The sequence below is a fragment of the Grammomys surdaster genome, unplaced genomic scaffold (assembly GCF_004785775.1).
Source record: "Grammomys surdaster isolate TR1022 unplaced genomic scaffold, NIH_TR_1.0 843, whole genome shotgun sequence".
Taxonomy (NCBI): Eukaryota; Metazoa; Chordata; class Mammalia; order Rodentia; family Muridae; genus Grammomys; species Grammomys surdaster.
Window position 1 is genome coordinate 976602 of NW_021605262.1, and position 26197 is coordinate 1002798.

Consider the following 26197-nt stretch of genomic DNA (forward strand, 5'->3'; position numbering starts at 1 on the left):
CTTCTTTGCAAACTTTTCAGAACACATTGGGTAGGCCTCACTGAGGTTCTGAGAGGAGAGCTACAGTATTTAGTGCTTTGAGTTTTCAAACAGCTATGTGGTCAGAAAAGCAGAGGGTAGAGGATTTGATGGTGGGTTTCCCTTTAAACACTGCTCCCTGTTAAAATGAAGTAGCTAGGTCATGAAGTTTTCTGGGTCAAGCCTAGACATTCTGTGAACCGGAGGCACAGAGGATGGTTTCTGTCTGCAAAAAGAGCTGAAGAAGCCCTTCTGGGAAGGGAAACTCGAAAGAGCACAGGGAAGGTAGTAGTGGGCACATGGAGGTGGGGCAAGAACGGTAGGTGGTACGTGCAGGAAAGGCAGGTGGTGGGGATTGTGCCTGCAGGTCTTCCTGCAGCATCCTGTGTGGTGAGGCGTGCCTGCAGGTCTTCCTGCAGCATCTTTGCTGGGATCAGAGCACACAATCCTATCCGTTCTGTTTCTTTTAGCTCTGGGATCCAATGGGTGAGTGCAGCAGATGCTGCCCCAGGGCAGTGCTCATCCGTCTAGTGGAGATGGCTCTTCACCAGTGGTCCTCAGATTGCCCAGAGCCACAGTGGGGTTACGATCCTGGGTGAACATCTTTCTCCCAAGCTGGTGCTTGTGTGGGCAGCATCTTTTATTACTGCAGCCACTTCCCTGGACTGTTAGCCTGTTGTTATCGTTATTATTATTATTATTATTTTTCAAACAGGGTCTCCCTACACAGCCCAGGCTAGCCCTGAGCTTTCCATCTTCATGATTGGTTCTTGGGTGCATTCAAAATAAGAAATTCTGTTTTTGACATTTTGTTTTATGATATTAAGAAAAAGATTTGTTTTTTTTTTTTTTTTAAAAAACGGACCTTAATAAATCCTAGTCCTGCCTAGCCCAAAGGAAGAGCAAAGATGGGGTCAGTAAGTGAATGGATATACTCTGCAGTCTCACCTCTCGGGGACAGGATATGTTGTAGGAATACTTCTCTTACCAGTGTCTAGGGGTCAAAGGGGTCTGCAGTAAAGGATGGCAGGCTGTCCCTGGGCCACACCTCCAGGTCTCTGTGGTAAGGACTGAGCAGGCAGAACACACATCTGTGAAGGAGGCAGGTGACTGCTGCTGACCGGGGTGGAATCCTTGCAGGGTTGTAAGGGGTACTGATACCAGAAACCAGAGGGTTGTAATGACCCAGTGCTCCCTGCTTCTGACCTAGCAGGCAACATTGCCCCTAACTGCACATGGTGGATTGGTTTACAATTGGCTTTGTCCTTTACCAGGGGACAACATCCCCCACCCCTCTATAGGCTTTCCAGAGAACTATGGAGCTACAGAAGAATTAAGGAAAACAATTCATTTGTAAATGCTCAGAGCAAAGTCAATAGGGAGACAGCCACTCAGCCCACTGGGAGACAACAGCGTTGAGCGCACATTAAAGCAGGAACGGAATTAGTATCTTTCTTGATTTGGGGTAATTTTCAAACTTCTCGTGGTACCACCTAAAACGAGAGAGACGAGGTTTAAAGACCGATTCGTCCTGCCATGTCAGCATTTGCGAAGACAGCGACAAAGGTGGCTGTGTAAGAAGTAAGGGTTCCCTGTTTTACGTTTTAAGAGTGCGCGTGTGTGTACGTGCACACACTGTGGCAAGTGTGTGGAGGTCGGAAGACAACTTTCTGAGGGTTGATTCTTTTTTCCAGTGTATCGGGTGTACCAGGCACTGAACTCAGATCCTCAGACTTGCTGGGAAACGTCTTAGATTTAAGGGTAGATCTCTCCATGTCTGAACAATCTCAAGTATCTGAAGTGTGTCTCAGAAGTGGCCTGGGTAAATTCCCATTTCTTGTTGGAAGGGAAGTTGCTGACGTGTACTAAAAAATCGTAGTGGGTTGGTCTGATGCTGCTTGTGTTCTAATGCTAAATACTAAATACTGGCTTCTCAAGATGTGCTTGCTCCCCCCCCCCGCCCCGCCCCGCCCCACCCCACCCCGCCCCGCCAGTGATCCCCACATACATCAAGTGATGCTATGTGAACCTTGCTTCCCAGTGTAACTGGTCAATAAAAGACTAGAGCCTGTAAGGGAGAAAGGTAGGACTTGAGGATCCAGGGAGGGGGTCACAGGCAGAGGGAGAGGAAAGAGAAAGAAGATGGAGGCAGAGGAGTCCACCATGAGAGGAGATGGACCATGAGTATGTGACCAGGAGGAACAGCCAGTAACGTGGGATTTCATAGCTGGGGAATAGGCTAGTATAGCTCCAAGCCTATCCAATCCAGGTTTACAGCTTGTAAATAAAAGACCTGGAATGCGTGTCTTTGATACGAGCTAGCTAGGATTATAAATTCATTCAACAAGAAAATACAGTTGGTAGTGTCTGCAATTCAGCTCTTCACTCCAAACAAATGATATATTTTTTTCTTTGTTTGTTTGTTGGTTTTTCGAGACAGGGTTTCTCTGTGTAGCCCTGGCTGTCCTGGAACTCACTCTGTAGACCAGGCTGGCCTCGAACTCAGAAATCCGCCTGCCTCTGCCTCCCAAGTGCTGGGATTAAAGGCGTGCGCCACCACTGCTCGGCACAAATGATAATTTTTACTTTTGATATAATTACATCAACGTAGGCCGCCCGATGGGAAGACTGACAACCAAATAGGCGGAGTGAGGATGGGAAAGAAGGCTGGGTTGGAGTGTGCCCGAGCCCGGGAGCTGGAGGACAGACTGAGCAAAGGTGCGTGAAACCTCATCTGTGGGAAATCACTTTTTCCTTTATAAGATTTAGACACGGTACATAAAGAGAAGCTTCCACAGGTGAGGAAGATGCTAAACAGAGTAAAGATGACAAAGGAAAAATGATTGTTTGTTAGTGAAGGAGAAATATGAGACAAGGAGTGGGAAGAGAAGCGGAGGTGTACTGCTTGCTGTCTTTAGGTTGATCCGACTGTAGTCCACAAACACAGAAATGATAACCTATGGGGCCGACCACCGCAGCCGCTGTCATATGCTGCCTAGGCATTAGGAAAAACGACAAGAAGCTGGCCAGGTCCTCTGCATCCCCTGTGACCTCTCTGGCATGAAGGGCTCCCAGGGATAGGAGCCTTTTCTAGAGGTTATTAATGGCTGCCAGTGCAAGCAAGGGACCCATTTCACAACGTGACTGTCAACACTCACAGGTGCTGAAGTACCCAGAGGCCTGCCAGGGGCTCAGCCGCTTCTCACAGCTCCTTCTTAAGATGCCCTGGGGATACCTGAAAGGGCACCCTGTGTGGATCAAGGAGGTTGGTTCTCCTAGAAGCCAGCTACTGGAGAGGACCCAGAAGGACAAAGGGCCGAACAACCAGGACAGCACAAGTCATCAGAGATGAGTGTGCACGCTGGTCGTGTGACCTGGCACACCACTGACGGACGCTGTACACCTTTGGCTACTATGAGGTGGAAGGCCATTCACCTAGAGGTGTTGTCAGATTGCTTGAAAAAAAAAAATCATTAGATACCCAGGGATGAGATATGCCGATTTCACAATTAAAGTAAGCCTTTCGATTACTGAAATCACAAGTCTGCCTCAAAATGCCGTATCTTAAGATGTCCACGTATGCATGCACGTATAGATGAGTTTTTTAAAGCCGTAATTGTTTTATCTCCCATCCCTAGAACTAAAGCTGTCACCTACATGACCAAACAGGGCTGGCTCCTATGTTTCAGTGGTCTTAATGCTGCTGACTGAGCTCACGGCCCCACGCTTGGGAAAGTTAACAGCCTACCTCCATCGTGTATAGTTTATGCCCTTCAGTCTTTAAACTGGTTTCCAGTTAGCTATTGTGTGTATGACTTCCGAATAGACCTACGTTCCCAGCCTCTCCACAACAGGTCCCCCTCAGAGGCTTCTTATCTTTATGTCCTGAGGGCTGGAGTAACTAGCGCTGGACTCCACAGAATGTGTTTCTGAGTCTTGGGCTGGAGAGGCTGTGGGAATAGCCAGTGTCCAAAACACATTCTGTTGTCTTCTTTTATTTAAATCCCTATTGCAAAAAATTCCATCACTGGATCCTGAGGACAGACTGAGGTGGTTCTTAAAGGGCCATTGAACTTGATAAATAAGTAGCATTACTGTAATCTCTTTCTCAGATTTCAGTATTTTGTCTATGGCTGATCTTCAAGAGCAATCATTTGCTATGAACAAACAAGAGTGTACCTGTATCTGCTCTGCCATGGTATGGAAAGCTATGACCTTTCACGTGACCTGTCACACGTTCGATCCTGTGCTAATTAAGTATGGCTGCTCAGGCTCCTGGAGAAGGCAGTCTCCCCTGAAATTTCTTAAAGTTTTATTTTCAACAGAGTACATGTGTTAGCAAGCTACAAGAGCTAATGTCCTAGGGTTCGGCTGTCAGTGCAACCATTATAAGCTGATGTTTCTACAGTTTCACTGCCAGGCAAAAATAATTCTGCTGTACTGCAATGAACACACAGCTAGGACTGTCTATTTCAGGTGTTTTCTTCTCAGTAACTTATCTGATGGTTTGCCTCTTGGGTTTATTGAGTCTATATATCATCCATCCATCCGTCCGTCCGTCCGTCCATCCATCCATCCATCCATCCATCCATCCATCTATCTATCTATCTATCTATCTGCCAGTCCAGAATGTGTTCAGAAATATTGGCCTTGTAAGCTAAGGACAAAGTAACTATTCCTCTTGGGGTGGAGTGCAGGATATTGTTATGTTACCTTGGCTGGTCTGTTAATTAGAAATCCCCCTGCCTCAGCCTCTTAAGGAGTCCGTCTCTTAAGTGATTTTAGGCTCCTTATTCTTATGGGGGAAATGTTACCATAGCTTTAGAGTCCACTGTGAGGTATCAGGGCTCGCTCTGTCAAGGTCCATTAAGAAAGTGATTTGCTCCTAGTCAAAAGAATGGAATCTACCTTGGGTGGGGACCTTACATTTTGATCTACTCCAGTGAGTATAACATGCCATACTATTGACTCTTTCATTAGAAGTTCAGCTGGGGCTGTTAGTCACCTGGCCAAGAGACCCTCAGGAAATTATATTCATATAAAGTCACGGTAAAGAGACAGGAGGAACAATTGCCCCTTGATGAGATGGTACACTTTCCCTCTGAGAACCCTGCCCTCAGTGTGGTTGCATATGCCGCTAACAGGCAGTCTGCTAAGACTGCCCTCTTTTCCGAGTTGAAAACTGTGACTTTTCTTTCTTTCTTTCTTTCTTTCTTTCTTTCTTTCTTTCTTTCTTTCTTTCTTCCTTCCTTCCTTCCTTCCTTCCCTTCCTTCCCTTCCTTCCCTTCCTTCCTTCCTTCCCTCCTCCTCCTCCTCCTCCTCCTCCTCTTCCTCCTCCTTCTTCCTCTGAGATATAACATCTCTACATATGTCAAGTTGGCCTTGTACTCACTATATAGCCAAGGCTTTCCTTGAAGTCACTGGGTGTGGTCTCCATAGTCTCTCTGAACAAAAGAACGGGCAGTTTCCCACAGTTACAGGATTTTGAGAGATGCCTCATAGTCCCCTGGGACCTACTTGACCTTGGAGGGTAAGGGAGGTAAAGAGTCCCCCTTTATCCCTCTGAATCCATCAGCATAGCCTTTAAATATGGCTACTCAGCAACCAGGTCAATAGACCAGTCTGATACACTTATCTATTGTGTGACAGTTAAACAAAACTTAAGTAAAAAAAAAAAAGAAACCAAACACTTGAATTTTGATTCTTGGAGCCAGCCTTCGTAATTGTTATGAAGCGTTGACCTATAACTCCATTGATTGACTTTGACAACAGTGTATTGAACTTTGACCTTCTGCACCTCCCATTGTCTCAGGGTCACTATTGCTGTTACGAAATGCCACAGCCAAAGCAACATGATAAGGAAAGGATTTGTTTGTCTTCCACGTCATCGTTCATCATCAAAAAAAAAGTCAGGACAGGAACTCAATCAGGGCAAGAACTTGGAGGCAGGAGCTGATGCAGAAGCCATGGAGGGATGCTGCTTACTGGCTTGCTTCCCCTGGCTTGCTCAGCTTGCTTTCATATAGAATCCAGGACCACCAGCCCAGGATGGTCCCACTCACAATGGGCTGGGCCCTCCCTTGTTGACCACTAATTAAGAAAATGCCCTACAGGCCTGCCTATGGAAGTACTTTCTCAACTGAGGTTCTCTCAGGTGACTTTCACATATATCGAGTTAGCATAAAAGTTTTTAGCATGGCCATATAACTTTCTCAGACCCTTGTAACATGCTTAAGTTTTCAGGTTTCTTTTCCATTCTGGAAAGACATCCCGCCATGTTGTGATCTATAACAAGGAGAACACAGGGACAGTCAGCCAGCCTAGCCGTGTGTTCTTCTGTTACGCTTTCGCTTTCACTGCTCAGACCATGGTCTTGTTTGGCAGGGGAGACAGTGCAGCGCAACACTGTTACACCATGAGATAGTACGATCTATGTGCACACTGTTACAGGGTGTGGTTCATAAATTCCTAAGTAAACCTTATGGAAAATACAAGGTGGTCTTAGTGATCTATACATCCGTGGTCTTAGTTTTGAATGAGTGTGAGCGGCAGCTACACGAAAGGCACGTGCTCCTCAGTAAAACTGCACCCAGTGATTTACACTGAACAGAAAGAATTCTACTGAATCCTGCACAACTCGCTGTGCCTACAGCGCCTGCCCTCCTTGTAAGGGATATGAATTTGTCCAGGTTATTCCCTCCATCTTCTGGCTCATTCATTGGGAACAGGAATTGACAGGTCTTTAAATTGTATGTGTCGTGGGTGAGTTGCAGTAAGTAGCCATGATCAAGGAAAAGCAAGCGGACAAATGTACCCACCTTCATCATTGTCCGACCCCAAAATTCTGGTTAGATTTGGGGTCATTGACTGCTTGCAAGCCTAGAGTACCTTCTGCTGTCTTTAGACTCCACTAACGGGAAGGTTGTGTGAATACAGGCAAATCCAAAATTTCCCACTATCTCCTGCAAGGGAAACATCCCAGGGGACATTGGGGCCGTGCCTCGGGGTTTTTTTTCATGTGTCTAACTTGGCCAAGTGTTTGAGAAGGCAGCCAAGTAGTGACCTTGGAGGATTCTTAGAAGTTTTCCCATCTCAAGTGAAACTCGGAAGCAGAGATAGGGAAAACCTCGAGTCAGAGTTGCCTTTTGCCAACTTGAATTCCCTAGTCTACCTGAACAGGGATGTCCAGTCAGTCTGTCAGCAGGGAGCAGCCACTACAGTCTAGTCTTGTCACCAGGAGAGGGCCGGAGTAAATAATGGCATCTTTGGACCTTACCCGTGGCTCAGTGCCTCATCACCCCCCCAGTTTTCTCCCTTAGTAAACCACACGGGCTCTGAGATAAGCCAGGAGTCACATCTGCCGAGTCTACTCGGGGCAGTAGCTCTACTCAATCCAGCCTCATTCCCCTACGTTCACAGAGATCAGCCCATCGGTGCACCAGGGGAGTCAAGGAACCAAGATTTAGCTCTGTTTTTAGCCCCAGTCTCCTTATGCAGAGGGACCGTGGCCTCTAGCGGCTGCTGTCTTGTCCACCAGGCATGCTGCTGCTCTTTACATCTGCAGTATTTGGTAGGAAAACTAAATGGTGGCTCCTCCCTGATTGGATGAATGAGCCATCAATCAGACTTCTGAAACCGGATTGGGGTGGGGAGACTGAACAGGAGGTGGCCAAGTCCATTGTGAAGCAGTTTTCTTTAACGAAACAGGGACCAAGAAAGTCCCTCTCGGCATTTGAATATGAAGCATACAGAAATGGGAAATAAGTAATTCAGTTTTCCACAGGAAGTCTCTACTAGTGAAAATCACCAGGCATTCTTGGTGTTGCCAGGGAAATCGGGGTATCTTCTTTGGATTCTCAATCTTATCAAGAGAAAGTTAAACGATGGCCTCGGAAGGAGGCTGGAAGACAGTTTTATTAGAGTTTGAGAATCAACAAGGCAGGCAAGCTGCAAACTCCCCTCGTGGCAGCTGCCTTGGGGCTGGGGAGACTATGGAGGAGAGAGACCAACATGCTCAGCAGTGGAAGCCGGCAAGTGGCTGCACAGCAGCAGGAAGCTACGTGAAGGAAGGCGGGAGAAAGAGTGACAGAGAGCAAGGTAAATGCCTGCGGTGGTTTGAAAGAAAATGGCCCCCAAAGGCCCATAGGGAGTGGCACTTTTAGGAGGTGTGGCCTTTTTGGAACTGTGTCACTGGGGGGATGGGCATTGAGGTCTTCTATGCTCCAGCTATGCCCAGTGTGATACACAATTTCCTTCTACCGTCTGCGGATCAAAATGCAGGACTCACAGCTCCTCCAGCATGTCTGCCTGGATGCTGCCATGCTTCCTGCCATGATGATAGTGGACTGAACCTCTGAAACTGTGAGCCAGCTCCAATTAAGTGTTTTCTTTTATAAGAGTCGCTGTGGTCACAGTGTCTCTTCATAGGAATAAAACCCAATATAAGATACTAAAAGATAAATGTGATTGACTCTAGCTCCCTCTAATCCTAAACACCTAGCAGGAAAGGGCAGCTCAGGGGTACAATGACTAGCATACTTTTCTAAGGGGTTAAAGGGATCATATTCTTTGGACACTGGGTTCAATTCAACATTGCAGTGCCTATGTGAAGACAAGAAAAACTGGCCCACTGTTGTTTTAACCTAATAATCAAATGGTGGTTAAAATTCATCCTCCCTCCCTCCCTCCCTCCCTCCCTCCCTCCCTCCCTCTCTCTCTCTCTCTCTCTCTCTCTCTCTTTCTCTCTCTCTCTCTCTGGGAGGCCCCTCTCACTGTGATCCTACCCACTCTGACAGCTACTGACATGCCGAGGTCATCAGTCTCTGATATACTAAAGTGGCCACTAACATACTTTTCTTCAGTCCTTCCAATTCTTGGCTTCTACAGATGGCCTTGCAGGGAGAAAGAGAGAACCCAAGATGCACTGCCTGCCCAGTTTTTGCTGAAGCCTCCTGGAGCAGTCCCAGAGGACCACCCAAGAGTTCTTTCTTCTTTTTAAGATCCACATCCCTGTAAACTCTGCCCCTGCTTAGCACGAAGCAGCTGCAGCAGCAGTCACTGCCCTATTCCCTGACAGGAGTCAGTGTTCCTATCTGACATGGGGGAATACAGGGGAACCAGAGGGGAAAGAGAATGCATTCTTCCTGTGATGACTGCTGCTTCCCAGAATACACTGCAAGGTCAAACAGCAAGAAGGCATGGGAGCGGGTCTCTGGACTGTCAGTAGGAGAAAAGGGAAGCTCTATAAAATACCCAAGCCAGACCCTATAAAATACCCAAGCCAGAATTCTCGTGACAGACTCCCAGCCTAGGCTTCTCCCATCCCGAGGGGATGGATAAGCTGATACTTTTCCTCTCTCTTCAGCTAGGTCAATGGGCCCACGATCCCACAGACAAGCAGCAGTCCTCTCTCTGCACTGTGCTTCCGGGACATTGCATTTGATATTGTGACTCCTTTTCTATAACTCTCCTCGCAGGTACTCTCGGTGTTTCTTTATACCTCTTTCTCAGGAGTGAGTGAGTGGTGGTGTGAGTGAGAATGACTCCCCCAGAGGCTCATATACTTGAAGGCTGAGTCACCAGGAAGTGGAGCTGTCAAAGGATTAGGGATGTGGCCTTGTAGAGCTATTGTCAAAAGCCCTTGCCAAGTCTAGTCTCTTTCCTTTGCTCTCCTCTCCTCTCCCCTCCCTCCCTCCCTCCCTCCCTCCCTCCCTCCCTCCCTCCCTCTCTCCCTCCCTCCCCCTTCCCTCTCTCACTCTCTCTCTCTGCCTACAGATCAGGATATAGCTCTCAACTACTTCTCCAGCATCATGCCTGCTTCCATACTCCCCACAATGATGAACACGGACCTCATCTCTGAAACCGTAGACAAGTTCTCAGTTAAATGCTTCCATGTGTAAGTGTCACCTTGGTCATGGTGTCTCAGCAACAGAACAGTGACTAAGGACCCCATCCCTGGCTCTCTGATTGACTTCTATCCTTCCCTCTTCATGTGAGGACACCAAAGCTGTCAGCCACCAGGGAGGATTCCCCTCAAAGCTGCAGGTCCTGTCCCCTCCCTCACCTTCCCCCCCACCCCCAGCAACTTTTATGCAGCGGGATTAGCAATTCGAGTTAATGTTAGCATTCTGAAAGCGTAGCCTGGAAATCGTTAATGCTGACGTCTAAGAACGAACTACGGGTGCAGAAGTGTGTTAAAACTTACTGATGATGCTGCTTTGCTCTGGTGAACAGTGCACACAGGGTGAGCAGTGCAAACACGACGCCCGGGAGGGACCAGCTGGCCAGCGCAAAGCCACACCACTCCACAAGCTCCCCGAAATAGTTGGCTGCAGATACGTATTCAAACAGGCCTCCTAGGTGAAAGGAGAGAAAAGGGACACGTCACTATAAACGGCACCGAGCAGGACTCTGGGAATAATCCGCAGAATATAAATTCCATAGTGGGAAAGAAAGCTCCCGGCAGGAGGCTGATCTAAAGGTTTTATGAGGTGGAATGATGGGGCCAGGGGTTTGAGGACAGAAGAGGCCTTTATTGGCAGAGGGGAGTCTGCAAAATTTTACCTCCTACACAAAGAATACAGGGGAGGAGTGGTTGCTTTTCTGTGAACACCCCTGGTTCTGAGCCAGACAATTCTTGGAGGGGAGAGGCAGCTCAGGTGTTAAATGGTGGTGGTGGTGGTGGGTGCAGGAAGAAGGTAATGGGAAGGCTTGGCACAGAGGGTTTCAGAAGAGACATGAGCAGTGGCCATAAGCTGTTCCATGTGTCAGAACAGTAGAGGCAGAGGTTAGATAAGGATTGCAGGATTAGATCATAGCTGGGAGTCAGGTTGAGAAACAAGCGTTGCTAAGACAGAAAGCCGCCCAAGGTAGCTGTTGTCCTCTGTCCCCGGGATTTGGAAACAGCCCTTTTCTGTGATAAATTTTCGATGCAGATTTTGGAAAGTGGAGTACATGAGGAGAGGTGGTGGTTTCTGAAGAGGAGGATCAGGTCCGGGAGACTGGCAGGAAGGACGGTTTACATGGAAGAGAACTTGAGAGGCAGAGAGAGAGGAAGACCTGAAGGAAGGAAACCTCAGATGTGAGGACTTCTTCCACGTGCAAGTTAAGCAAATCTCAGCCAGGCTAGCTTTAGTAGAAGATTTTGAGGAGACATGCCAAAAGGTGTTTAGACAGAGGATTGCTGGGCCATGCCTGCAAGGAGGGATGGGACTCTTCCTCATAGAAAAGGTAGATGTGTCCCCCCGACCAACAGTTCTGTTTAGCTAGAGGACAGAAGCCCCTTCTCTGCTATGCCGCGGGGAGAACCACAGTTCTGTCTGGGGGAGCTCTCTAATAGGCACCATGGTTTTTGAGGTGTCCGCATGGAGGATGAGTAGAAAAGAAGCTTCTGGAGAAGGGAAAGAAGCTCAAAGTTCGGCTAAAGCCAAGTTAGCTGTCGGGGAGCTCAAAAGGAAGAGGCAGGCGGAGGACACTCCAGGGGAATGGAGCCTGGGGTTGCAGACAGGAATGGGAGAGCAAGAAGCAGAGGTGTGCCACAGTGAGAAGGACAGAAGGACAAGGCAGGAAAAACTTACTACAGTGTGGTACTTAAGGCTTATTTGGGGGGAAAGAGACCAGAGAGGGGTTGTTAAGAATCAGAGCTCATTTGCACATTGAGGTTTGTAACACAGGGCGGGAGTGGAGGGTAGGACAGAAAGTTAAGAACTCCCCTGTTTCACCTGTGGTTGGCCACCACCGCTAGTAGGTGTAACACAGGAGTAGTGAGTTACTAAAGAACTTGGTCAATAAACAACTTTCTCGGTTGGTCAGCAAGTACTGCATACTGGGAAGTTCATGGGGCAGGGCAACCATGGAGTCTAAAGACACAGATTAATTAGCTTCTAGGAACCAAATGACTGTAGTTACTGGAATTGTCTCAGTTCAACCCAAATGGAGAAGTTTAAAGAATCGGGAGGCCCTTGCTAACCAGCAACCATTGAGATGGACACCTTACTACACGTCAGACTCCTTCAACCACAACCTCGGGAAGGGGCAGTATCCCTGTATCCACGCCTGTCTGCTTCTCTGACAAGTCTATAGTTAAAGAGGCGACACACTCAGCCACGGGGAGTGCAGACTAACAGCCAAACAGGAGCTGGCTTAGTGATGAGCTGATATGGCTCTGAGAGCCAATCCTGAGGAGAGAGCCAGTCTCACATACACTCACTTCTTCAAAACACATGGAGCCCTGTTCCAGGCCTGGCTCTGCCACTGGCACTCGGTAAACTCCCTTCCCCCATCCAGACTCATGAACTCCTATGTAAACAAATGAGGGATGTCACCAGCATCAAGAGACTATGGGGCTGGGAGAAAAAGGGCAGGGTACAGGCTTAGTGAGATGGGGTTGAAGGGAGTCATTACAGAATCGTAGGGGGTTGGCCTTTCTGAGGTGACAGTCCAGCAGAAGTTGAGACCGCAGCAAAGATCCCCATGGAGGGAGACCAAAATGGCCAGCATGTAAAAGCAACTGAGGCAGATGAGGGCGAAAATGGGCTAGATACTTTGTAACTATGGTGAGTGAGAACACCTGAGGGTGCTACCGAGAAGCCCGGTGTATCTCACTCACAGCTCCAGGGAGAGGCAGGCCAGGCAAAAGTGGGCTGGACACTTTGTAACTGTGGTGAGTGAGGAACACCTGAGGGTGTTACCAAGAAGCTGAGAAGCTGAGAAGCCGAGAAGCCGAGAAGCCGGGTGTGTCCTGCTCCAGGTTCCCACCCACAGCTCCATCGAGATGCTGCTGTGAGTGGAACTTGTTTTAAAAAGGTGTTCACCTCTCAAGTCACAAAAGCACTGCCAGAGACCGCAGATCACCGCTGGCTGTGGTCAGCAACCAAAGCACATGAGTGTCCTGGGGGGAGCCGTGGTGGCGTACTTCTCAGAAGAGAAGGAGCTGTTGTAGTGAACAATGTGGGTTAGATACCCCAGGCTGGCTCAGGAGGGGAGCAGACACAGCTCACCCTTCTAGATGAGCTGTATTAGCAGAGAATGCCTAGTAAAGGTGGAGAGATGTGGGCAGGGGGACCGTGACCATGATTGGAAAAACAGTGGCTGTGACTAGCATCATGGAGGCCTGAAGGAAAAGCCTCCGAATCCTCAAACACATTGGGAATCTCTGACTCTCACAGATTTTCAGGGCCGGTGAGGAAGTTCCATACCATCTGGTTTAGCCAAGTCTAGACTCAAGGTGCCGGGTAGGACTATACATTTGTCTTGCGGTACGAAGGCACAGCACAGTAGGGCTTCTTAATTCTTTGTCTAAGCTGTAGGGAGCCTAGGAAGACTCTTGAGTCTTGAGTGAATGTGTGCGTTGTCACCGGCATGGTCAAGTCAAAGAACTTGGGTCTCTGTCCTATGGGAGTGGCAATGCCTTCCCTGGCTCAGAGGGATGGGGAAACCTGGTCCGTGTGGGGTCACTGACAGTGTATGTAGAAAATGTCACCATAGCTTTCTCCCCACAGATATTTACGGACTGGATGCTCCCTTATGGAAACCTCCTATCAAGACCAGCTAAGCCTCCCTCCTGGATCCAGCTGTACTTCATACACCCCACCTCCGAATCAGCTCTGTACAACCTCCTGATGTCAACCTGGTGTCACAAACACAGTGAGCTTCCAGGGGCTGTGGTTTCACCGTCAGATAGTCCAGCCCCGATCCCAGATCTTCTGTGTGACTATCCGTGCCTGTGGTTTCTTCATTCCCTCACTGCCCTAGTCAAGTCCAAGTCTGTGGAGCTGGGCAAGGACACAGCGCTGAGGGAGGAGGGGACAGGGAAGGGAGAGGAAGAAAGCAAAGAGGGTCTGTGATCAAACATACTATTAAAGGAAATGGTTTCAAATTCTAGGGGTTTAATTGTTGTTGTTGTTGGTGGTGTGTGTGTGTGTGTGTGTGTGCAAGCATGTATGTGTGTATGCAGGCATGTGTGTGTATGTGCATGTGTGTGGTATGTGTATGTATGTGTGTATGCAGGCATGTGTGTACGAGTGTATTATGTGTGTTCATGCACGTGTGTGTGTGTGTGTGTGTGCGTGTGTGTGTATGTGTGTGAGCACACCCATCTCAGGCTCTGATTTTAGAATTCCGTCTGTGGGCATTTGTGGTCAGGGTCCAGCGGGTTGTGAGGATTATTTGTTGCTTTAGACACTTCTGGGGATGATACTCTCTCACTCGCCGCCATTGAAAAGAAACAAGCCAGGCACAGTAGCACAGGATACATGAGATCCTCCATGAGAACCGAAGTGTCTTAGGGGCATGACACTGGACTTAGGGTACAGGTAGTGTCTACTGGAGAGGACAGAGCCTCAGGGTTGGGACTAGAATGCAAAGGAGGGCTAGAGTTTGGGCATGTGGCCAGAGGCAGCTAAGGGTGCCTGTTGCCAAGCTTGATGACCTAAGTTTAACACTCAGAGCTCACAGGTTGGCAGGGTAGAACTGAATCCGTGAGCTGTCCTCTGACCTCCACACGTGTGCTGTGTGACATGTGTCTGCCCCTGCATATACACATGCCCGAATGACCGATAATGATGGTGATGATGAAAAATGAAAGAAAAACTGCCTGACTCCTCCAACTAGGGACCTCTGTAATGCCACCCCGATCTGGAGCTGAGGCTGCAATGGGCACTAAGTGATCTTTCTCTTTGGTGTCCGGTAAGAAGAGGTGACTTTCTGGTGGAAACACGTGGGGGTGGGGGGCGGGGGCTGGTGAGTGCACGGCTGACTAAAAATCCCAGACACTCTGCTAGGTGCTGTCTCTTTCATACACAGAGGCAGAGTTAGTGATGCAAGACAAGACAGTGCGTGACAAGTGTGTATAACAAGTCACAGATGAGTGCACTGCCTAGGACATTAATATATGCTGATTTTAAAAAGCTTAGGAGCGGGTCAGGTGGCTCGGTGGCTTGCCTTGTAAGCACAAGGACTTGATTTCGGTCCCCACCCCCAAGGTAAAAGGTCACAAGGAGCACATGCTTGTTGTCTCAGATCTTGGGAGACGAAGGCAGGCAGATCCCCATAACCTGCCAATCAAGCTTTTATCTGTTCTTTAAAATATATTAGTTGAACGAAACGAAGCAGTGGCTTGTCGCTGTCACCTATAGCCCACAGTGCTTGCCCTTTGTCCAAGTTGCATGGGTCTCTGTACCTGCATGTGTGGACATGCTGGGATCCTATCTCCATATCTACCCCTGATTCTATCACCAACCAGCCAAACAACCTCACTTGGCCTTGGCCAGTGATACCTCCGTAACTGTCAGCTCTGCTAAATGATTCTGCAGGACGTGACCGAGCACAGATTTAGTGTAGGAGAAAATGTGGCCGTGCCGAGGGTCATGTTCAAAGAGCCTCTTGAAATCCACAACGTGCGGGGAGGGGGTGAGTTCAAGACTCGGAGCTGTCTTACCACATCCCTGGTGCCCTGGGTCTTCAGAACCACCACCGACAGAGTACACGCATGGAATGCTAGTACAAAAGCCTGTGTTTCCTCCTCTGGGGGTCTCCTCAAGGATCTGAGCAGCCACCGAGCAGAGGACTGTCTGGGTGCAGCTGACAGCCTTCTGTCAGTTTTCTGTGGTGTGTGCTGAGCTCCTCTGAATGGCAGATGTGAGGCTTGGCTTCCCCACCAATGTTCTCTTGACTTTAGCTTTTGGAGCACCCTGGGGGTCCCCCCTGCTTTGTGGAACAGGGCCTCTCGGGCTTCATTCTCTTTTCATTTTCATCTTTTACGTCCTTTGGATGGGACCTGCTGGTTGTTCTGCTGTTGTCTCTGGTATTCCTCTTCACTCAAAAGATTAGAACCGATGATCTGTAGAAGAGATTGCCTGCCTGGCCTTTCCTGTGTGCCCAAGGCATCTCCTATTGTCTGGAAGACTTTAGCTTTTGCATCTCTGCTCAGCTTGACCCACGGACTGTGGAGGCCTCTGGGGATGGGGCTGCTGCCTACAATGGGGGTGGTTAACCCTCACTGTGGGATGAAGGCTGCTCCGCCTGTAGCAGGCGACACTCAGCTAGCCTCCAGTCAGTGGGCACTGATATTGCAGCCCCTTCACTTCCGTGCCCAAAGACAAATGGCATTGGGATGTCACCTGCAGCTTTCTCTGCTCCCTGGGAGGCATTCCTGTTCAGACAGGTTTCGATGCTGTTTCCTCAATAGTGTGACTGTGAAGGTCTCCTCACTTTCTCTTTCTTGATCTTCAGGTTTTAATATCTTGGGTTAGGACACAAATCTGCAACTGGCATCAAGAAATGAGAGAAGCTGGGCAGGATGGCGCATGCCTTTGATACCAGTCCCTGGGAAGTAGGAGCAGGGGGATCTCTGAGAACTTGGGAGTAGGCTGGTCAACAGAAGTTCTAAGCCAGTCACGAATACATGGTGAAAATGTTGAGTGAAAAAGAAGAAACTTGAAGGGAAAGGGACGCACGTCTGACTGAATGACATCTCCGCCACAGGTGGGACAGGCTGCTGTCTATGGAGCATCTCTGGCTAGGCAGGACCCTCCCCTGGGATCCTGTTGTCTCTGGACTTTATGAGTATCAGTGAATATGAAGTGTCCCCTCATAGACTCATGTGTTTGAACACGTGGTCCCCAGTTCCTGGCACCATTTGGGGGAGCTTAAAGAACTTTTAGGAGAACGTGGTTGACAAGGTGATAAACCTTAAGAGTATTTCTAGTCCACTCCTGACTTCACCCTAGATCTCTCAGCTTCCTGAGCCCTGAGGCAAGGCGTTGCAGCCATGATATTCTGCCATGCTTCCCGGTACCCTCTCAACTGCAAGCCAAAACAAATCCTTCCTCCTCAAGTTACCCTCTGATCAGTAACTGCTTGTGGTGAAGAGAGATGTCCCAAATGTGGTGTTTCTTGGACCTGTCACTTCTGTGGCACTGGGCACTCGGTGAATCCTTCTGTCTGTCTCCTGCATCCGTCTCCCACATCTGGAATCAGGTGCTTCTCATGCAGACGTGGATGGGAGGCAGGAGGCAGGGGCAGTGCCCACACTCTCCTTTGGAGAGCCGCACTAGACTCCACTGTGGAGCTCACAACAACCCTCTCCCATCCCCTAGCTCTCATCCCCCGCCACACCCAAGTTGTGTTGCTGTCTCCTTCAAACTGAAACCTTCGCATACAGAGGAGGACATGCAACCGGGAAATTGCCCCACAAGGATTACGTGGCTCAGGAAATCTCCTGAAATCGACAGGGTTGACAGGGTACCTCTCGTCACTGCAGGGGAGAAGAGACTGTCTGACTCATCAAGTGGCCAGTGGGAGGCCAGTGGCAAGTCAGGCAGGGTATTCCAGCAGTGTGGCTTTTGTGACTCACTACCGGGGCTGGGGTGGGCTGTGGAGGCCCAGCTGCCTCTGAGTCACCCGTGCTCCCATAAACCATGGCAACCAACCCACCGGCTCACTACTCTAGACTGGAGTAGAATCCTTTCTTCCGTCGGTGCTCTGCCTTAGGGGAAGAGTTAGTTGTTCATGTCTCCTCAGGAAAAGTCACAAAGCAGCCTATCATATGACTGGAACTCCTGGGCTGGCTCCGCTACTTCCTGGCTCTTGGGAGTTGGCAGTGATTCGAAATTTGGTGTGGTTTATTTTATTGGTTTTTTTTTTTTGGGGGGGGAGTACATCTTATTTTTGTTATTAATCAACCTCACGTGTTTTTTTTCTATCAATGTTTTAGGTTCATTCACAAAACTCTCCTAGTTTACCCACCAGTGACTCCGCCGCTTTAAAACCTGCCCCTATCCGGTCCTGAGGGTCAGCGGAACTCTTGTGCACAGTGCTCTAGTTCCTCGTGGGACCCATTTTTGAACATCCCTTCCTCTGGGCATGATACTGCAGTTAGGGCTGTACGGATGTGGTGAAAGCAGGTGTTCCCGGGACTTTACGGCCAGGTCAGTGGATGCCCCACACCTAGACTACAGGGAACATAACCCAAAGCTCTGAGCTTCTCAGATGGACCAAGGGCCATGGATTTGGGCTATAAGTGAACAGGAAGGGGTACTGGTCACACTATTCCTTGAACTCCACCACACATTCAGATGCTGCTGGCACATGACTGCTTTTCCGGGAAGTACACTTAATGTATATTTAAAGGTTTTTTTTCCAAACGAAATAAAAAAAATCTCATTCAATATTTTATATAGTTTTTAAAGAGAGAGATTTGATAAAAGAAGCCATTTATTCCATCACAGTGCTGGACAGGAAGTACCTGTAAGTCCTCCTTATCCAACTTCCAAACACTGACAGCCTTCACCACTTAATCATCTTCCCAGAAGCCAGACCTAACTGTGGTTCACGATGAAAACTTTCAGTCAGTAAATGCTGCGCTGTGAGTTCACAGAGCTGAGAAAAGAAGGCAGGTGGGCAGCATGCAAAGCAACTTTGCAGAAAGGTCCCCTTCGGTACATACCCCTGGGTATTTTGTATCCATTTTCCCCTGGTTTTCTCAGGTTCCTCAGGATGTGGTCTGAGTGGATATTTATTACCATGCCCACTAACCACAGGGCAAAACCTGAAGAATAAACAAGATGATTGTAGTTAATAACTGGCAGGACTTAAGAAAGCCATGCTCAGTTGAACAGCACACCGCGATCCTTTGTATAGGTGTCAGTGTGGCTGGTGGCAATGCCATACACACACCAGTGTGAGCTGTGGCAGTCAGTTGTTTCCTTGAGCATGACTATGCTCATCCATTCTACCCAAAACACTCTGACCTGATTTGTGGTCTCAATCTGTGTTTTTACCATGACAGGAACAGAAAACAGGACGTATGACCTGGACAGGGGAATAGCCCTGCATGTGTGACCTGGACAGGGGAACTAGCCCGCACGTATGACATGGACAGGGGAACTAGCCTGCACGTATGACCTGGACAGGGGAACTAGCCTGCACGTAGTATGCTTATCACCCTTTTTCCTCAGGAAAACTGCATGAGGAAATGCTCAGTCTCTCCTCCATATAAGGAGAGGTACATGCGTCCTGGCTACACACCCTACCCCTGGGGAGTAGGCATAGATCCTCGGATGGTGGCTGCTCCTCTTTTTCCTTTTCCTTCTGGCTCTGTAGTGCACGTATCTGGCTTTCACTCCATTAACCTGCTCCCAGCCCCCCAGACAGCTCTCGTCTGATGATTGGCCACTCACCCATCCCCAGGGGCTATAAACTACATGGCTTGCACTGGTTCCCACTCAGCACCTATGAGGTCTGTCTGACCGGGATGTTTCCTAGAGTCCTCAGGAATGTTCTTCATTTTAGGAAGAGGGGTGTAAGACTTTAATAAAGATATGTTCATGTTTGCTTCTGCATGGAGGTTAGGAAAGAGGCTTTCAGAAGTGGTCATCGTGAAAACAGATGTATCACATCAGTTGTTTTCAACCAGGGAAGGCCAAGTGTCAGAACTCTGCCTTATAACAACAACAACAACAAAAATGAATTACTCTGATATCAAAAGGCAAATCTGATCTTTATGAGATATTAAAACATGTGAAGGCCAAATGGTGTTGCAACTGTTATCATCGCTGTGTGCACTCAGCAAACTGTTGGATTTGCCAGGACACAGGATGCTCTCTCGTAGTAAACAGACTCTTTGGAACAGGCTCCTGGGTTTCCTCATCCTGATACTGCCACCAGAAAAGTCATGTCACGATTTTCATAATCACATCGAATGCTGTGATAAGGCTTCCTGGATCCTGATGGTTAGAGTGGACTCACTAGCTCTTCTTATGTTTGGATTTTGGATATTACAACTACAGGATTTGGCTTTTAAGTAGTCACAAAGGAAAGTGGACTCTCTGGATCCCGTGTTTACCCCATTTACCTTCTGAGAGACCAGCTTTACTCAGTCAGTGCTGAGATTGGGAGAAAACTAGCATTTGTGTGCATCCAAGACACACTGAATTTCACTTGTAGAATTTTAAAAGCTTAAAAAAAAATATGTATCTGAGATGGCTAAAAACTGATTGTCAACTTGACAGGATCCAGAAACACAGAGGAGACAAACATCTGGACAAGTCTGCACAGGTTCATGGGGACTGAGAAGATGCACTGTTCCATGGTCCAGGGTCCTGGATTAAATAAAAAGAGAAAGCTAGCCGGATAGCAGAGTTCACTTCCCTTTGCCTCCTGACTGTTGACACAGCATGACTAGTTACTACCACGCCTTCCCTAGCAGGATGGGTTGACCTCTCGATTGGTGATTTTTGTTACAGCAAGGAGAAAAATAACCAACAGAAACTGGAAGGAGGGGGGAGTACAGCCATTGGTTGCCATGGTAACCTTGACCACCAGGCTTCTCTCAGGTGGAACTGGCTCACAGTGAGACTGTGGGAGTTGGAACTCCATGCTAGAGAAGTCATAAGAAGATGTAAGCGGAGCTTACTGGCCCATCCTGGTGGGAATTCAGAATCCCAGAATCCCAAGAGAAACATAAGACACTAGAGACCTGCCTTGTGCTATCCCAGAGGGGAGACACAGGTCCTATCAGGAACTGGGCTAGAAGCCAATGTTACATTGTGGCAAAGATTGGTAGCATTCTGCCTATGTTCTGAGAACTGGAATGGGACTGAATTCAAAAGAAGTGGCCTCATTTGTTTGGTGGAAGGAATTTTAAGACAGGAGAGTATCCAGGCTGTGGCTGCTCCTCCCTGCTCAGAATGTACAGTAACACGTGTAACATAGAGACGAAAATGTAGCATTGAGTGGGGAAGAAGCAAACCTTGAGATGCGTCTGAGAGGGTCCCCAGGAGCACATAGGCTCTAGGGAGCTAGGGCAGGTCCTTGGAGCTCAGTTCTGATCCAGTCCTTTCCTTCCAACTCTAACAAGAGTGGGAAGATCCACCTCAAATATGGTGGCTCCTTCCTTGGGCTAAGGTCCCGAGCTGAAAGAGAACTCGGTCTGAGCTGTAGCACTCATCTCTCTCTGCTTCCTGACAGTGGATTCAATGTGACCAGCCACCTCCTCGCTCTCCTGCAGCCGTGCCTCCCCTGTTGTCAATGACGGACTGTACCCTCAAACTGTGAGCCCCAATAAACCCTTCCTCCCTTATGCTGCTTTCATTTTACATTTGTCAAAGGAAGGAGAGTAACAACTGATGCATTACCAGAGTCAAAATGGATCCACTTCGGCCAAACCTCACTGAAATAAATAAGGAAGCAGAGCCGGGAAAGGGATGCATGTGCACGTATAGGAACAATGGGGGGGGGCGTGCATGTATTTTAAACAGTAGAAACAGGGGGCGTGCATGTATACATGTTGAACCGTAGAACAGGGGACATGCATGTATATACATGTAGGAACAGTAGAACAGGGGGCGTGCATGTATATACATGTAGGAACAGTAGAACAGGGGACATGCATGTATATACATGTAGGGACAGTAGAACAGGGGACATGCATGTATATACATGTAGGAATAGTAGAACAGGGGGCGTGCATGTATATACATGTAGGAATAGTAGAGTCGGGGTGCTGGGGAAGCATGTGTATACACACGTAGGAACTACCACACAGGTTCTGCCAGAACCTTACTCAGTCACTCCTAGAAGGTGGCAGTCACTGCACCTTCTAGGAGATGTATCTGTAAGGGGCCTGCCTCAGAAATAGTTAGAGCTAACTCGATACACCGTTGCTGTCTTTGTAAATACCTTCCACACTCCCCTTCATTTTGCTCTCACAAGCGTCCGTCTGCCTCAGCCTGGTTGAGCACACTGACATAGCAACAGGCTGTGCATTTCTGTGGTAAAGGCCGTCTACCCGCATCCCACATCACCACGGTTCAGAGACTCTTCCTCCTCTGTTACTTGCAGTGGCAGATCTTCCAGACTGAGCACACTTATGGCTCGGGGAAGTTTCTGTTATAATGTTGCTTCTGGCAGGAACTAGCTGAAGGACAACTGCCTATTCCGAGCAAGGCACTGCATGAAATCCACACAGGTGAGGGATCTGGCTCCCTCCCTGGTGGGTGTGTCACTGCTATTTCCTTGTCATTCCATTTAATGGTGAGGAAATCAAGAGGTCTGTAAACAGTTGACAGGCAGCTCAGATTGCAGACCAACTGCAAAGGTGCCTCTGGGTGACTTGATAGGTCCCAGGAGCTGCTTCAGACGGTGACTACACCCACGGGCAGAAAGGATGTTATCAGAATTTACACAAAAATGACTCATTTGATTTATACGTACCCAGGGTCACGTAGCCTGTGCTCCAACCCAGCCTGCTAAGTGTAGCTCTCACCCTTCCTCAAGGAAGCTTCCTCTTGCAGCAGACACCATTATAGGAAGCTACAGCTCTCACTATGCGGAGAACTGAGGGCACAGGACCCAACTTGAAGTGATACATCCAGAACCCAACCACTAGAGTCAAGGTTCAGAGAATATTCAAGGAAGAGGGGGAATAAAGATTGTCAGAGCCAGAGGCCCAGGACATCTGCTGTGACACAGTACCTTCTAGACACAGCAGAGAAGGTACGCCCATGAAATTTCAATGGTATGGCTACCTAAGCAAAGACTTACGTGATGACAGCACCAGTTGGCATGTCGATATAGCTGGGGGAAATTTCACAAGATGAAGAGCCTGCAGGCAACCAATGGCCACAGAGAGAGGTAGAACTAACTTTCTCTAGGGATTAGCTCCATGTTAGGTCATCCAGTCCCAAGTGGTTGGCCCTAAACACATATATGTGTGAACCACACTAGATGTGTGTGTGTGTGTGTGTGTGTGTGTGCATATGTGTCACAATCATTAAAGAAAAGGGGGTCATGAGTCTGAGAGGAAGTTGGGGAGACACGGGAGAGTCAGAGGAGGGGGAGAGATTATAAATACAATACTCATGTATGAAATTCTCAAAAAAATCAGTAAAGAAATAAGCATCTGAGAGAGCAAGAGAGAGCAAGCGAGAGAAGCAACTACTCTTGGCATTCTTGATTCCTAGCTCTGAGTTCAGACAGCTGAGTCAAAAGCAGCCATTCCATCACCAGGCATCCTCATCCTGCTGTATGAAGCTTCCCGCCGTTTCCAAATTCTCCACATCACTCCATTGTACTTAAGGACCAAGAGGATCGAGGTACTTGGCTTAGGCCTCCTGGCCTGGCCTGAGCAATCAAGGATAGCCTCACCCTTTGGACCCCCTGAGGAGGAGGAGGAGGAGGAGGAGGAGGAGGAGGAGGAAGAGGAAGAGGAGATCATGTGACTTGTGGTTCCTTCTCTAATGTGGGCTCTCTGATAGAAGCCTGTGGGGGCAGAAGAGGAAAGGCTGACCTGTGTGCACTCACCTGTCAGGAAACAGGGATGAGTCACCCAGTCTTCAGCATATACAGCAAACTGGCTCAAATATCTGCTCTGTAAGTAGCCGTTGATGGTGCAGAAGAGGAAGGCCATGACAAAGGTGAACAGCATGGTGGGCTTCCCTCCCCTGATCAGAACTGGGAAAACCAGCGTCCTTAGGAAACACAAGGAAGAAACGAACTTGAGACTTGGAGGGTCTGCTTCTGTGTCGTCGGTTTACATGACTTGGGTTTGTTTGTTTTGTACAAATGGTGCCCTTGGCTCACGCTCTGTTGAGTTACTCTATGCTAAAACCAGGGTTTTTGGATGAAGGACTAATTATGCTTTGGTCATGTTCAGCACTCATAGTATTCAGGATTCTAACCAAACAGAATATGAAACAGATACACCGACACAGAGAAAACTAGACAATCTCTGCATCCTAAAACCACCCCCAAAGCAGCCTGGTACCCAGACCTCTGTCTGCATGTGCATACCCCAACACAGACAGACACACATATACATCATTTAAAGTCATGAAAATAAGTTAAAAATATAAAAATTTTAAAAGAAAATATGCCTGTTAAAATACAGTTTACTGGTAGCCGGAAGGGTATCTTGGTAGGCGAAGTACTTGTCTTATGAACATAAGAATTTGAGTTTAATCCCCAGATTTAAAGGTTCAAAAAGAGGAAAGCAAATTAAGATTAAGACACAGAGAAGATTAATAAACAGCCTGAGCACTCTGGGTTAAGGCCACAGAGTTTCTAAGTAATGATTGGCATTTTGGAGTTGGGCAATGCTCTGTGGGTGACAACTTCTCCAGGATACTGGAATCACAGCTAGTTTTCTCCAGTTCGATTTTAAGTTCAGTGATAATGGGTGAACCAGTCACAAGTACTGGCTGGGACTCTTTTGAGTGTGAAGTGCTGCTCTGTCAGTGTGTTCCTCTTGCTTGCTGCATCTGATGTTCCTCACCTGCTGGATTGGGAAGAGCCTCACCCACTGGCAGATCCAGTGGGTCATGGCTTCCCCCACCACCGTTTGCTCTCAGCATGAGGAATGGGCTGCCCTTGTTGCTACGTTCTGGCACAGGAGTCTGACGGCTTAGAAAGGGATCTGTGCAACTGTTCTGAGCTCAGAACACAGATACAGACACTCGAGCGAGAACACTCAGACTCCTGGTGAGCTCTGCGGGGCTTTTGGGAACAGCTTTTCTGCAGTCTTGATAACTATCTTCATGATTCATCAGCAACTTCAGAGGCAATGCTCTGCATCAATGTGCCAACACATTATTAATGTGTTTATTAATGTCAAGGTTATTGGACTCTAAAGTCACGTCAACTGCTTTATCGATTTTCCATGGTGCCCAAAATTCAACACGAAATCTACATTATCACGTAAACTTGCAAAAGGCATAGTTTCCACACTCAGACTGCGCCTCTGCCAGTGGTTCGTGAGCTGGAATGTTTTAAAAAATCCCTCTGGGTACTCCGGAGTTGTCATCCAATACTCAATGGGAAGAAATGCATCTGCAAGGTTATGACATTATGTAGTCTGTTTACCAAGATATGGACCAAAATGAATGACATGAACTTTTCAAGGGCACCACTGGAACTGCATACGGTAGACTGCTATCAGTAGTTGCTTTGTTCGCTTGCCTCAAGAGCCATAGACTATCTAATAAAGCCCCCAGGGCCAAGCATGGAAAACCTCCCTTCGAGTTGTTGGTCAAGGGAGCCCAAGAGACTCCAAAAAGTACAAGCTACTGCCATTTGTTACTCTTGGCTGCCTCCCAGCCACTATTCCCTCTCTTCCTCCTCCTCCTGTCTTCAGCACCACAGCAGGTTCCCATTCCCAGGGCGATGGTGGTGTCACACAGGAGCCAGGCTGGACTTGTTAACACCACTTCTGGGCCTTGCCCATGGGACCCTGTTCTCTGTCGCTCTCTCGTCCAGCCTTGTATCACCCACGACAACCTGTACCAACAAGGGAGAGTTTGCCAGACTGCCTTTCAAAGGCCTCTTAGCAGCATGAAATGGTCTTTCCACCCTGGTTTACTTCCAGGAGGAGCCGATACAGCTCGAATGACTGTTTAATAAATAAATCAGATGCTTGGAGGTGAATGGAAACGGCTTATCTTTTCTACTGGGAAAACCTGAATGTTGCCTAACCGCTTGTGTCCTATGTGTCTAGTGACATGTACCTCTCCCTCCCCCACAGCCTCCTCCACATAACAAGTATCTCCCAGCGGTTTTAAAAACCGTACCTGGCAATACAAGGGCTTTGGAGTGGTTTCCCACTCAGCCACAAAGAAACCGAGTCATGGTCCTTTGCAGGAAAGTGGATGGAACTGGAGAACCTTGTGTTAGGCAAAACAAGCAAGAGTCACTGAGACAGATACTGCATATTCTTTCTCATGGATAGATCATATATATATATATATATATATAATATATGATATTTTTAAATGTAAAATTATATATTATACACAGACTATATACATATATCACACACACACACACACACACACACACACACACACACACACACACATATTGTACTGGTACAGGTCCCAAAACTAGAGTAAGGACTTTGAAGAGGGGAAAAGATATTGATGGGGCACATGAAATAAAAAAAACGGCAGAACAGAAGTGACTTAGAAGCAGGAGATTGGGAAGAGGAAAGGGTCTGGGAAGGGGAGGGGAGGAGGGGGGGAGAGATGGATGGAGGGGCAAGGGGAGACAGATGGCCAACAGAGTGGTCATGCAATTGTTTGTTATTTTGAATGCTAATTTAATTTAAATCAATTAAAGTTAATTGATTAAATTCTAAAGTGAATAAAAACAAATGAACGAAGCCACTGATATCAGGACTCTAGTGCCA

At 48.0% G+C, this 26197-nt stretch overlaps 1 protein-coding gene across 1 annotated transcript in view; it reads right to left on the reverse strand.

The window, feature by feature from the left end:
* Nucleotides 1-825: 825 nt before the first annotated feature.
* Nucleotides 826-26197, reverse strand: part of Srd5a1 (steroid 5 alpha-reductase 1) — a 33841-nt gene continuing 8469 nt past the window's right edge. The window contains exons 2-5 of the mRNA XM_028782729.1: nt 23320-23486; nt 18464-18565; nt 10223-10373; nt 826-1511 (exon numbers count right to left, since the gene is read on the reverse strand). Coding sequence (XP_028638562.1) covers nt 1445-1511; nt 10223-10373; nt 18464-18565; nt 23320-23486 — 487 coding nt within the window. The 3' untranslated portion in view covers nt 826-1444. The remainder of the gene's footprint in view (nt 1512-10222; nt 10374-18463; nt 18566-23319; nt 23487-26197) is intronic.